Source organism: Epinephelus lanceolatus, chromosome 22 (genome assembly GCF_041903045.1).
Source record: "Epinephelus lanceolatus isolate andai-2023 chromosome 22, ASM4190304v1, whole genome shotgun sequence".
Classification (NCBI taxonomy): domain Eukaryota; kingdom Metazoa; phylum Chordata; class Actinopteri; order Perciformes; family Serranidae; genus Epinephelus; species Epinephelus lanceolatus.
This window is the reverse complement of record NC_135755.1, coordinates 3,530,550-3,543,770: the sequence shown is the minus strand read 5'-3', so window position 1 is coordinate 3,543,770 and position 13,221 is coordinate 3,530,550. Positions and strand designations below refer to the sequence as shown.

Below are 13,221 nucleotides of genomic sequence, written 5' to 3'. Positions count from 1 at the left end.
GGGGCCAAATTTTAAATGAGACGTAGAATAAAGTAATTTATGACTATTTTCAGCTCAGATTTGGTTCTATTTGTTTTTCTCTGATTGAACCATTAGGCGCACATGATGTGTTCAAGGACTCGACACATGTTGGACATGTAAATGTGCTGTTTTGGAACAAAGTCTTTGGTTTGTTCTCTGGGCACCAGAAAAACTAAAATTCCACATGCAATGGAATCAGATGGTGAAAAGGTTCTGCACTCCAGTCAGTCAGGATTCTCATTGTCCACTCCTCGTCCCCTGACCTGCTCCACCTCAGAGGACTGTCAAATAGTGATGGCCAAATGAAGCCTTGTGAACCACTGTCTTTATTTTCTGAAGCCACTGGATGGCGCTGTCTGTTCAACAAATGTTTGAAAGCTCATTGCCTTTCCTTCAGCCTTTATCTTTAAACCAAGAGCGCCATCTGGTGGAGTCAGAAAATAAAGAAAGTGGCTCATGAGGCTTCATTTGACCATCACTGCTGTCAAATGCTCAGCAGTGGAAAGTGACGTCTTCAGACTTCAGACTACTTTGTGTTGGTTTTAGTTTAAGTCAGACTTTAGATGGATTTATGTTTAAATACGAGGACGCATCGCTCTGTGACTCATCCAGCCGCTCCTCCCTCTGCTTTTATTATTATTATTATTACTAGAGGTGGATTTAGTGATTTGGGGCCCGGGGCCCTTCTTTTTGTGCACAGATGTCCTAAATAAATTGCAGGAGAAAGAAATATTTGAAATACAGAATATGAGTCTTACTGCAGTTTTATATTCTACAGCTTGTTCTATAGTTTGACACATATCGCCTGCATTTTGTTTTCCTTCACATAAATCAAAACATTTCCACCTTAAATTAGTGCATAAAATTTCACCAGGATAAAGTTCAGAATTTTGTTTATTGATTAAATGAAAACCTCCACCCGTGATCTCAACACTTGTTTATTTGACAAATGCATAACACATTGCTTCACATAAATTCTACAAACTAGATGTGATGTAAACAATGTTTCCAGCCATGACTGATGTGTGACCACTGTCCCTGGTTAGGGTTTACACCACCAACAGGCAAAGACAGTGACAGTGGAGACAAAAACCTTGGAGGTAAATCTGAATCTTTCATGGACAGGCGAACAACATCATTGCGTCCTTTATGATGTCACAGATTCAGCCAATAGATGGCAGCAGAGGGCGGAGTCAGAAGTTTAAACGACAGCAAACGAGGCGACAGTGGAGGAGGTCGTAATAATGCTCCTTTAAACAGAGCAGAGTTCATACAAATTTCAAAACTTTTCCACGACCTTTCAAGGACCTCATATAATGAACCTCACTGTGTCTGCTGCACCTGTCGGCATGGTTACGGTACATTTCTGCACACATAGAGCTTCGTTATGTCGGCGTCTGACTTACAGAAAATAAATTCAGTTATGTCACATGACAAAGGTTATCACCGTAAGATTACTGTGACAATTAACTTCATCACAGGCAACAAAATTCTTGAGTTTTCCAAAACTTTCAATGATTTTTTTTTAAAAATAATTCTGAGTTTTCCAGGCCTGGAAAATGAGATTATAAAATTCCATGACCTTTCTATGTTTTCCATGATGGTGCCCTGCGAGGTCATTAAACGCATCACAACGTGGACGGAATATTCGTCTCACTATATTACCGATTTGTTCCGTTCCTCCATTTCTAAATGTCTTCGTCATCTCCAGGCGGTCCACACTGCCGTCATGATCGCCGCTGGTTCTGCTGCGTTTCATCCAAATCTCTAAGCTTTCCGAAAACCTTCACAAATACTAATGAAATTAACGCAGAGTACGGACAGGAGGCTCCGCCTGTGTACGCATCTAACGTTGAGCAGTAAATGGGCACTAATGGTGTGAATCACTGGTTTCATCACGATACGACATTTTATCGATTCTTTGGGCAACAATACAGTATTTGACGACATTAAACCTTCAGCCACAATACAATTTCAATTTGATTTTATTCAATTCAGGGGCCTGCGATTGATATGAAACAATATCATCAAATCATTTAACATAACTGGTGACGGAAAGTGCCGTCATCTAGTGATGGCCAAATGAGGCTTCGTGAACCACTGTCTTTATTTTCTGAAGCCACTGGATGGCGCTGTCTGTTCAACAAAGGTTTGAAAGCACACCTCATTGCCTTTCCTTCAGCCTTTATCTTTAAAACAAGAGCGCCATCTGGTGAAGTCAGAAAATAAAGTAAATGGTTCATGAGGCTTCATTTGACCATCACTACCGTCATCCCTTCCACGTTTACGTTCAGCCGCTAAAAACAAAAACAACACATTAATAATGTAAAAACATGTTTCAATGCAGTTAAGTTTTCCTTAAACTGACTCCACTAACACACCGACAAGAGAGAGAGACCTTTCTGGAAGATATCTTTTCATTTGAACCCAAACCATCCTCTGTTTCATAAAACTTCAGAGCTATGTGGCTTAAATCCCCGAAGACAAACTTCTCCAAACAACGTAGAAAACAAATAGGTCCGCACACGGATCAGCTCCCGTTTAGAAGCTACAACTCTTCCTCAGACTTCACAAACGTCTCCTAACGGCCATAAAACAAGATAATTCAACAAAACACAAAATTAAGCTCAGTAGTAACTGTCAAGGTTCAGAGACATGTAAAATATTTTCGCTAGTCGCTATTATTACTTTAAGCATTTCTAAAGTGCAGTAACTAGCCTTGCAGCTAGCGGACTTTTTCCCTACTCATAATTTTTACTAAAACATATTATTTGTACTTTTTCGTCATTGGTTTAAGTCACAGAATCTCCCGATAGAACAGCTGTTGAATTCCAGCCTGGCATTGTTGAAACCGAGCAGCTGATGTTGCTGTAGTGAGAAGCTAGCAGGATCAGATGCCTGTCCAGGCAGGTACATCATGTTTTATCACATAACAGCGTTGTTTGCATACGGCATGTTCTTTGTCTGATGACCCATATTCTCTCCATAATCCAAATTATTTCCACACTGCTGATTTATTCAGAGTAAATAACGTTATTCTCGTTGTCTTTCTCTTGGCTGCATGGCATTTTCTGCCAGCTGCTGTTTGACGGTAACACAGACTTTCAAAATAAAAGTGTATCCTAATAATAACGATGTGCTATGATGTCTTCACGGTATCGCTGATATTATATTGTTGATCATTAAATTAAATTAAATTAAATTAAATTAAATCATTAAACCCCTAGTATGGTTTCTCTCCTGTATGAATGCGTTGGTGGACTATAAGGCAGCCTCTGCGAGAAAACCTTTTCCCCCATTGTTCACACCTCAGTTGTTTTTCTTAAGTGTGAGCGTTGGTGTTTGTCTAAAGTTCCTTGAACAGCGAAAGCTTTCCCACAGTAGCCACAAACAAAAGGTCTCTCTCCGGTGTGAACACGTTTGTGAGCTTCTAGTTGACTTACAGTGATGAAAGCTTTCTCACACTTCTCACAGCTGTATGGTTTCTCTCCCGTGTGACTGCGCTGATGGACTTTCAGATAGCCGCTGGAGTGAAAACATTTCCCACATTGGTCACACATGTACGGTCTCTCTCCAGTGTGAATACGTAGGTGAGCATTTAGATGAGCTGCCACACCAAAAGTTTTCCCACATTGGTCACAGCTGTGCGGTTTCTCTCCAGTGTGCACGTACTGATGCCTTCTTTGTTGGCCTCCAGTGGTGAAAGATTTCCCACACAGATCACAGCTGTACGGTTTCTCTCCGGTGTGAATACGTCGATGGATCTTTCGTTGACCCTGAGTGGTGAAAGCTTTCTCACAGAGGTCACACTTGTATGGTTTCACCCCATTGTGAACTCTTAAATGAACCCATAAAGTTCTGGGTAATGCGAAGGATTTGTCACAGAACACACAGCGGTGAGGCTTGAGTTTGTCGCCTCCTCCCTGTTTCTATAGCAACAGACAGACATACAGAGAGAGAAAGGAAAGTCTGGTTTATGATAGGACACTTGACACTTGAAATGATTATCACTTTTCAAAAATGACAAATTAACAACAGAGCAAAGTGTCATTCAATATGTCACACATTTGAAGAATGTAATGTCGCAGACGACATCCTATTTCGTTGCGTTATGTGATTGCTTGTGTTACTGTTGTCGCCATGGAGATAGCAGTTTTCAGTCCACAGTGACTCCTTCCTTCATTCAGCGTCTCTGACAACTTTCTATTTTGTTCTGAAAATGTCAGCGTGCAGTCTCATTCTGTGGACGCAGAATTCGCTAAAAAGACAGGGATGGATCGGTGAAAAACACCCGGCATCAATGGCTCAAATGTAGATAAACGCTGCGAAGGGTCGGTGTTGGAGGAAACGGGGCTTAATAGACAAGTTCAGCAAAGATCTGGTGGATTAACGGAGTGGAGAATGAAGTTGTTGGAGGATAAAACTAAATACGACAGACTTGTTAGCAAGCTAACGACTATCAGGACTGTGCCTACTGCACTCCAAAAGTGCAGCTGCAGGCTAGCGGTAAGCTACGCTGTGTCAGCTTTAAAGTGCTGTTTAGAATTTTTCTGAGAATTCTGTCATTGGTGACATTCTAATGTAAACGAACACATGTAAACACTACCGGCAATTTCGAGGTCAACAATATAATCGCTGTCATGTCCAAGTGTTGTACAAGAAGTTGTTTACATAATTATTGTGACAGGCCTTATCACCAAAGATGCCCGTGCTCATTTCCAAGCTGCAAATAGCCTGCTAACGTACGTGTAGCTACATGCTAACATCAGTCACTGCTGGTAATGTCACTTCATATTCTGGCTAGAAAATGTGTGGGTTGTTTATAGAAGCTGTATTGGGGTTTTTTAACAGTAGAAAGTGCTTCTAATTTCCATACCATTCCATTTTAACATACATGTAGCTACATGCTAACATCAGGCAAACGTGTAATCTTGGTCATTGTTGTTGACTTTAAATCATATCCCTACTCAGTCCCTCCAGGATCTCACAGCAAAAAAAACCTTGAATTTGCCAAAAATTGCGATACTAATTGCAGGGTTTTTAGTGGAAAATTGTGGCAAATGACAAAAATTGCGGCAAATGACAAAAGGAGAAAAAAAAGTGTTTTTTTTCAATTACTACCTCCAAAAAACATAAGCCATGTAATCACTTGCTATAATAATTGTAGTGAATATTACAAAAATAGCTGCAAATGTTTTTTTATAGTTCTCTTCTTTAGTTTTATTCAATTAGTTTCAAAACATGGACTCCAATAATCCTGAGTGAATACTGTAGCTCTCAGTTTCTTCATACTGCAATGCCATTAGCGCATTTGATGACGCGTCTGCTGACGTTTCAAATGACATTGCGAGCGCAACGACTTCCGGTCGGCTGGAAAATGCCGAAAAATGCGGGAAAATCACGGTTCTTTTGAAAAATTGCAAACCCACACAAATATTGCGGACTCGTTGAATTTGCGTTAATTATTGCGATCGCGATTTTCTGGAGGGACTGCCTACTGGAACACATCCAAGTTGTTTTTAGAAGCTTTTATTGGCGATTTTCAACAGTAGGTTAAACCAATAACCCCCCCCCCCCCCCCCCCGCCCTCCTTCACTTTTTTTGTTTTGGTTGGTTGGTTTTAGAAATGTGAAAATCCAAAAATTCAGCCATCATTTCTGTTTTTACAGTTTCTGGCTGTGATAACTGATAAAATATTGATCTGCGGTAACATAAATAAATAAATACAACCCTGAAAATATGTACGCCCCTTCCCTCAGCCAAAACTGAAAACACATCATGTGCTTACAAAATTATTTGACATACCTCCAACTCTGTGCACCACCCCGTCCCCCTTAACAAGTAACGAACAGTCCCTCAGTCCCATTTGTTCTCTCGCATAATCACGCAATGCGCCACGCGCGCAACTCTCTATTAACCTAAGAGTGAGTTAAAGATGAAAACAGGAAACACGGAGACATAAAAACCCGCCAACACCAAACCTGGATGGTTTTTAGATTTCCTTTTTCCAGATTTGATGTGTAACCAGAGAATGAGCGCATCAGATCTAAGGGTGTAGATTTGCATAGGGACGTTGGGGACATGTCTCTGCTGATACTGTGAGAGGACAGAAATGTCCCGACTGATAACAATAATGAGCAAACTCATTTGCTTTGTGCCCATACTGAAAGTTATTAAATATTATGACTCTAGTGACTTCTCAGTGAACTCAGAGGAGAACAAAATGGCCGCCGCGAGGCTCAGAGTGAACCAGAGAATGAGCGGATGATCCACGGAGCCTCGAGACTCTTCCTCGTGTCTTTATTGTTTTTATGGATGATGTAATCAACACTCACCTCAACATCGCTGCTATCACAGGACGAGCCTGCTGCTCGTCTTCTCTTGTCCTCCTCCATTCCGCTCCTCTACTGTTTCTGGTCCTGATCTCTGGTGGAGTCTGTTGTCAAAAGCAAGTCTCGCGAGCATTAGTGTTCTCGCGACCACTCAGTCTTCGCTAGGCCCCGCCTCCCCAAATTACTGTTGCTAAGCAGCAATGAAAGATACAACGTCATGTTTAGTTTATTAAGTTTCCACAAAATCAACAACTCCCAGAATGGAGGACATCCCTCTCCCCAGACCTGTCAGCAGGTCACAGACTAGAGGAGGAACCGAGTCACTGTTCTACAAGTCACAAGACTTTACACTCAACACCCAACTCAAGTCTGACAAGTCCCGAGTCAAGCCAGTCAACTCCCGAGTCAAGCCAGTCAGTTTCAGAGTCAAGCCAGTCAATTCCCGAGTAAAGACAGACAAGTCAAGTCCCAAGTCAAGTCAGTCAAGTCCCAAGTCAATACAGACAAGTCAAGTCCCAAGTCAAGCCAGTCAAGTCCCAAGTCAAGACGGACAAGACCTGAGTCAAGACAGAGAAGTCCCAAGTCAATACAGACAAGTCACGAGGCAAGAAAGACAAGTTCCTGAGTCAAGACAAGACCAAGTCAAGTCCCAAGTCAGGACAAACAAGTCCTGAGTTAAGACAGACAAGACCCAAGGCAAGTCCCAAGTCAAGATAGGACAGTCCTGAGTCAAGTGCCAACTGACAAGTCCCAAGACAATACAGGCACGTCCGAAGTCCCAAGTCCTAAACAAGTCATAATGTGTTGAACACAAAAAAACAGACAAATTTCAACATTTATATTTAGTTGAATTTAAGTTGTGATGGACAGTCGTTGGTCAAAGTTGGGCCGTCAGTCAGTCAATGTCTGTCATCCTAGTTTTTGTTGTGTGTCTCACTAGTTGGACTCCACTGGCTTTATTTTCCACAGATTCAGTATGTTGACTTGGCCACGGCTGAGTCCGTCCCTAAATAACAGCATGTTGTTCATGTGCTAATTGGCTAACTAGCATCAAGATGCTCTTCCTGTTTCCCTTCTTGGATGACAATACAGACGACTGCCATCTGGTTGTGTAGACAGTTATTGTGCTGGTTGGCCGTCACCTGTAGTCTTAGCGTTGTGTTCATGTGCAACTTTTTGGCCGAGACAAGGTCACATGAGGCGGCGCAGCAGGGGGGTCTTCATCACCACTAGTTGTGTGATGTCGGTTTGGTCACTTCCTGCTGGACTGTTCTGCAGGAAAGGAGCGCACCCTGTCTGCCACTCTTTATGCTAAGCTAAGCTAACCAACAGAGACCAACATGTTGAACTGTCCCTTTAAACATTGAGGACAGAATGACACGACGTCAGCAACAAACATTTAATGAGCAGGAAACATAAAAGTATTTTTACAACAACGAAGCAAAACAATTAAAATTAAAGTCAGAAATGTGTTTTTTCCATGTGACTGATCCTGAAGACGTCCACCTGAGGATGACCATCACCTGAGGACGTCCACCTGAGGACGACCACCTGAGGACGACCATCACCTGAGGACGACCATCACCTGAAGACGTCGTCAGGGTCTCGACCCGCAGGTTGACTGTGTGTGTTTCCTGTTTTAAATAAAGTTCCATCTGACTCTGTTGAACAGTCACTGATGACTCATTCAGATGTGTGTGTGTGTGTGTGTGTGTGTGTGTGTGTGTATGTGTGTGTGTGTTGACTTCATGGAGACAGTCTGTGTGTATCTGATGGACAGCATGGAGGTCAAAGGTCATCAGGGTCCTTGGTTGCCACGGCGCCATCACTCAGACAGAAGAGGAGGCAGCAGCACGATGTCACCGGTTACCGTAGAAACACCATGGTGAGAAGACCTGAGAGACAGACAGACAGACTTGTTTCCTTCTCCACCTCCTCCTTTCCTTCTCCACCTCCTTGTTTCCTTCTCTATCCCCTCCTTTCCTTCTCTACCTCCTTCTTTCTTTCTACCTTTTTTCCTTCTATGCATCCTTTTTCATTCTCCAAGTTTTTCTTCTCCAACTCTTGCCTTACCTGTCCACCTCCTTGTTCTTTCCTCCTCAACCCTCTTCCTTCCTTCTCTACCTCCTCATCTCCTTCTCTAACCTCTTCCTTCCTTCTCTACCTCATCTCCTTCTCTAACCTCTTCCTTCCTTCTCTACCTCCTTGTCTCCTTCTCTATCCTCTTCTTTCCCTCTCTAACTCTTTGTTTTCTTCCCTACCTTGTTGTATCCTTTTCCACTCTCTTGTGTCCTTTACTTTTCTGACACCTTGTTTCCTTCTCTACATCAGACAGACTGTGTGTGTGTGTGTGTGTGTGTGTGTGTGTGTTACCCAGTGTGTAGGCGCAGACCAGCTTCAGATTGGTGGAGACGTGCAGGCAGAGTGGAACCACGGAGCTGCTCTCAGTGTGGAGGGGGAGCATCAACACTGCGACACACAGCACCCCCACCACCACACACACCACCCACTGAGACAGACTGCGCACACCTGCGCGCACACACACACACAGATAAGGTTTCAAAGTTCACAGGAAAGCTGACTACAGTTCCCAGAGTGCACTGCTGTGCCTCCCTGTTGATCTGCAACATCTCACCTGTGCAGGTGGGCAGCTGCAGGTGTGTGTGTGTGGGCACCAGCAGAGGAGACAGAGCAGACAGCGCCCTCTGCTGGCCTCCTGTCCTCCTCTCCTCCCCTCGTTGTTTCCTTCTCCTCCTCTCTTCCTCTTCCTCTACTCCTCCTCCCTTTTCCTCTCCTCCTCCTCCTCTCAGCTCGGCCCAGATCTCCCGTCCTCCCACCTGACCTCCTCCCCTCACCTCCAGACGGAACCGGTCCCTGCGGCCCCAGTTGCCGGGGGAGACATCCAGGTGACGCACCACCCTAACAGGAAGAGGAAGTGATGTCACAATTTTTGGTGCTGTGTTTAAAACATAGACGCAGGGCTGGACGACATGATCAGTGTACTCACAGGTCCACACAGGATTTAGCTCGGACACTCCCCTCTGCCTCCACCACCCTGTACAGAGAGGGAGCTGTGCACAACACTGCAGAGAGACAGACAGACACACAGAGAGGCAGACAGACAGGCTGTTATCTCCTGAAGAGCCAGCAGGGGGCAGACTGTACAAAGACTCTACACACTCAGGTAAACAGACAGACAGGTAGACAGACAGACACTGACTCTTGAAGCTGAGGCTGAAGCTGTAGGGGTTGTACAGGGTCAGCACTCTCCTGTGGGAGCTCCTCTGTTCACAGTAGAACACCAGCTCAGAGGGGAACAGGAAGACAGGCAGCGGGGACACGCCCCCCGTCTCACCCATCCCCGCCTGTCTCACCACCGCCTGCCCCCTGTCCCCTCTCCTGCACCCCTGCTCTGTCGCCCCGCCCCGTCCCCGTCCGTCATGGCTGTCCTTCGTCCTCATTGGTCCGCCCTGTGTGGTGTCCCACACGCATCCATGATCCCAGCGCTGTCATTGGACGCCTCGGCCGTGTGATGTCACAGCATCGCCGCCTGCTGCAGACGGGAAAACATCAATATATTGATTATAGAAAACACACAAATTATTGTTTTCATGTTGAAATCATTGCACCTGAAAGGAATAAAACTTCACCTCCTTCTTTCCTTCTCTGCCTCCTTGCTTCCTTCTCCACCTCGCTCCTTCCTTCACTACCTCCTTCCTACATTCTCTACTTCTTCGTTTTCTTCACTAACTCCTTGCCTCCTTCTCCACCTCCTCCTCTCCTTCACTAAAATCCTTCTTTGCTTCTCTACATCCCTCTTTCCTGCTTTGTCTCCTTGCTTCCTTCTCCACCTCCTCCTCTCCTTCACTAAAATCCTTCTTTGCTTCTCTACATCCCTCTTTCCTGCTTTGTCTCCTTGCTTCCTTCTCCACCTCCTCCTCTCTAAATCCTTGTTTTTTTCTCTACCTTCTTGTTTCCTTCTCTTCCTCCTTCTTTCCACATTCACCTCCTTGCTTCCTTCTCCACCTCCCTCTTTCCTTCTGTCTCCTTGCCTCCTTCTTCACCTCCTCCTCTCCTTCTCTAAATCCTTGTTTCCTTCTCTAACTACTTGTATCCTTTTCCACCTCCTTCTTTCCTTTACGTTTCCACCTCCTTGTTTCCTTTACTTCCCAGACACCTTGTTTTCTTCTCTACTTTCTTGTTTCCTTTTCTACCTCCTTGCTTCCTCCTCTTACTCCTTCCTCCGCTCTCTACCTTGCTTCCTTCTCCACCTCCCTCTTTCCTTCACTAAATCCATCTTTGCTTCTTTACCTTCTTCTTTCCTTCTCTACCTCCCTCTTTCCTTCTCTTCCTCCTTGCTTCCTTCTCCACCTCCTCTCCTTCTCTAAATCCTTGTTTCCTTCTCTACCTACTTGTATCCTTTTCTACCTCCTTGTTTCCTTTACTTCCAAGACACCTTGTTTTCTTCTCTACTTTGTTTCCTTTTCTACCTCCTTGCTTCCTTCTCTTACTCCTTCCTCCCCTCTCTACCTTGCTTCCTTATCCACCTCCCTCTTTCCTTCACTAAATCCATCTTTGCTTCTTTACCTCCTTCTTTCCTTCTCTACCTCCCTCTTTCCTTCTTTGTCTCCTTGCTTCCTTCTCCACCTCCTCTCCTTCTCTAAATCCTTGTTTCCTTCTCTAACTACTTGTATCCTTTTCCACCTCCTTCTTTCCTTTGCGTTTCCACCTCATTGTTTCCTTGACTTCCCAGACACCTTGTTTTCTTCTCTACTTTCTTGTTTCCTTTTCTACCTCCTTGCTTCCTTCTCCACCTCCTTCCTCCCTTCTCTACCTTGTTTCCTTCTCCACCTCCCTCTTTCCTTCACTAAATCCTTCTCTGCTTCTTTACCTCCTTCTTTCCTTCTCTACATCTCTCTTTCCTTCTTTGTCTCATTGCTTCCTTATCCACCTCCTCCTCTCCTTCTCTAAATCCTTGTTTCATTCTCTACCTACTTGTATCCTTTTCCACCTCCTTCTTTCCTTTACGTTTCCACCTCCTTGTTTCCTTTACTTCCCAGACACCTTGTTTTCTTCTCTTCCTCCTTGCTTCCTTCTCCACCTCCCTCCTTCTCTAACTCCTTCCTCCCTTCTCTACCTCCCTCTTACATTCTGTCTCTTTGCTTCCTTCTCCACCTCCTCCTCTCCTTCTCTAAATCCTTGTTTTCTTCTCTTCCTCCTTGCTTCCTTCTCCACCTCCCTCTTTCCTTCTCTAACTCCTTCCTCCCTTCTCTACCTCCTTCTTTCCATATTCACCTCCTTGCTTCCTTCTCCACCTCCCTCTTTCCTTCACTAAAACCTTCTTTGCTTGTTTACCTCCTCCTCGCCTTCTCTACTTTCTTGTTTCCTTCTCTACCTACTTGTACCCTTTTCCACCTCCTTCTTTCCTTTACTTCCCTGCCACCTTGTTGTCTTTGACTAAAAGTCAATAAGTATTTACAAATCATTGTTTCTTTTTGTGTTTACGTTCTTCACAGCGTGTAGGAGTCAGGATTGTACTTGTTACCTCACTAAATTTACTTTAGAGATTCAGATAACTGTTAAAAACTTGAGTAATTTTCAATGCAGGACTTTTACTTGTAACAGAGTATTTCTACACTGTGGTATTTTTACTGAAGTGAAACATCTGAGTACTTTTTCCACCAATGACAACAACAAATATGACGATGACGACATGATGATGATAACATAACATGTGGAATATTCTCGCTTTCTTTTCTGTTCTAGTTTAAACGTCATGTTTTATATGTGTCAGCACTAACATGCGGTATAACACGTGTTGTATGTCATAATTAATGACAATAATGAAATAAATAAAGAGCGAACTATGCTAACTTGTTATTAGCTCGCAGAGCTTAGCTAACGCTAGCTGCCTCGTCACACCGACCCGTCAGAGAATAACCGGTGAAATAACGGAAACATGACGCAGCAGAAGTCACCGTCACCTGCTGGAGACGTTGACAGACACGGACACTGTCGGTAAATCGAGTCGGACCGCAGGTTATCCCGTTAGAATCTCACCTGTGTGTCTCTACTCACCTCCGGATCACTCTACTTCCTCAGCAAGCTGTTGCATCCTGCAGGCCCCGCCCCATCTGCAGCTTTCAACCAATGAGCGTAGAGGAGGAGGACAGCCCGGCATTCTATTGGATATCAGGCACGTCAGTCACTTCCTGTGTTTACGTTGGGAGTGAAAAATGAATGTTTACAAACATATTTAACCCATTTATTGTTTATTCAACTTGGACTTTGCCCAAAATTAGATAATTCAAATAACATATTATTATCTCTCCTTATTAACTCATCTATCTATCTATCTATCTATCTATCTATCTATCTATCTATCTATCAGTCCACGTAAGAAATGAGAAAACTTTAATACGCTAATGAAATAAGATAAAATAGAATAAAATAAAATAAAACACACGTGTTCAGTTGTTTTACTTCATATACTTTTAGCTACTCCTTTATTTTTTCTAACAATTCATTTTCTAAAATTTAGATTTATTTATATATTGTTTATCTTTGCATTGGTTCATTGTGTGGATATATTCATAATTCCATTATTTGTTTTTATTTATATGTTCCTAGAAAAGGGTTTTACAAGTTTATTTGTATTTCAATTATTATTTTATTATTATTTTAATTGTCATCATTATATGCATTTTAATTATAAAATTACAAATTTTATCATTATATTTGTATTTACTGATTTTTTTAATCTATTTCTCATACATTTTATTAGTAATTTATTTGATTATATTTATAGATTAATCTGGGCTGTGGGGCAGCTGCTGATGCATTCAGGAACTGTCGGAAATAAATCACA

General features: G+C 43.2%; 2 protein-coding genes across 6 annotated transcripts; both read right to left on the bottom strand.

Moving 5' to 3' along the window:
* Positions 1–943: 943 nt before the first annotated feature.
* LOC117245969 (uncharacterized) lies at positions 944–7,593 on the bottom strand. Its single transcript, XM_033609607.2, has 2 exons — positions 6,357–7,593; positions 944–3,950 (listed from the first exon to the last, which is right to left on the bottom strand). Exons 1-2 carry the CDS (start codon positions 6,414–6,416, stop codon positions 3,324–3,326), a joined length of 687 nt encoding a protein of 228 aa, XP_033465498.1. The 5' UTR covers positions 6,417–7,593; the 3' UTR covers positions 944–3,323.
* A 145-nt stretch (positions 7,594–7,738) lies between these two features.
* Positions 7,739–12,554, bottom strand: LOC117245956 (motile sperm domain-containing protein 1-like). Of its 5 annotated transcripts, none has more exons than XM_033609593.2 (6): positions 12,432–12,554; positions 9,574–9,906; positions 9,361–9,436; positions 8,989–9,272; positions 8,727–8,882; positions 7,739–8,248 (listed from the first exon to the last, which is right to left on the bottom strand). In XM_033609593.2, exons 2-6 carry the CDS (start codon positions 9,812–9,814, stop codon positions 8,220–8,222), a joined length of 786 nt encoding a protein of 261 aa, XP_033465484.1. In that variant the 5' UTR covers positions 9,815–9,906; positions 12,432–12,554; the 3' UTR covers positions 7,739–8,219. The 5 variants fall into 5 exon arrangements, with proteins under 5 accessions (XP_033465484.1, XP_033465485.1, XP_078020439.1 ...); XM_033609594.2 differs by having other exon boundaries at positions 12,414–12,483; XM_078164313.1 differs by having other exon boundaries at positions 9,574–9,903; positions 12,432–12,459.
* Between the last annotated feature and the right edge of the window lie 667 nt (positions 12,555–13,221).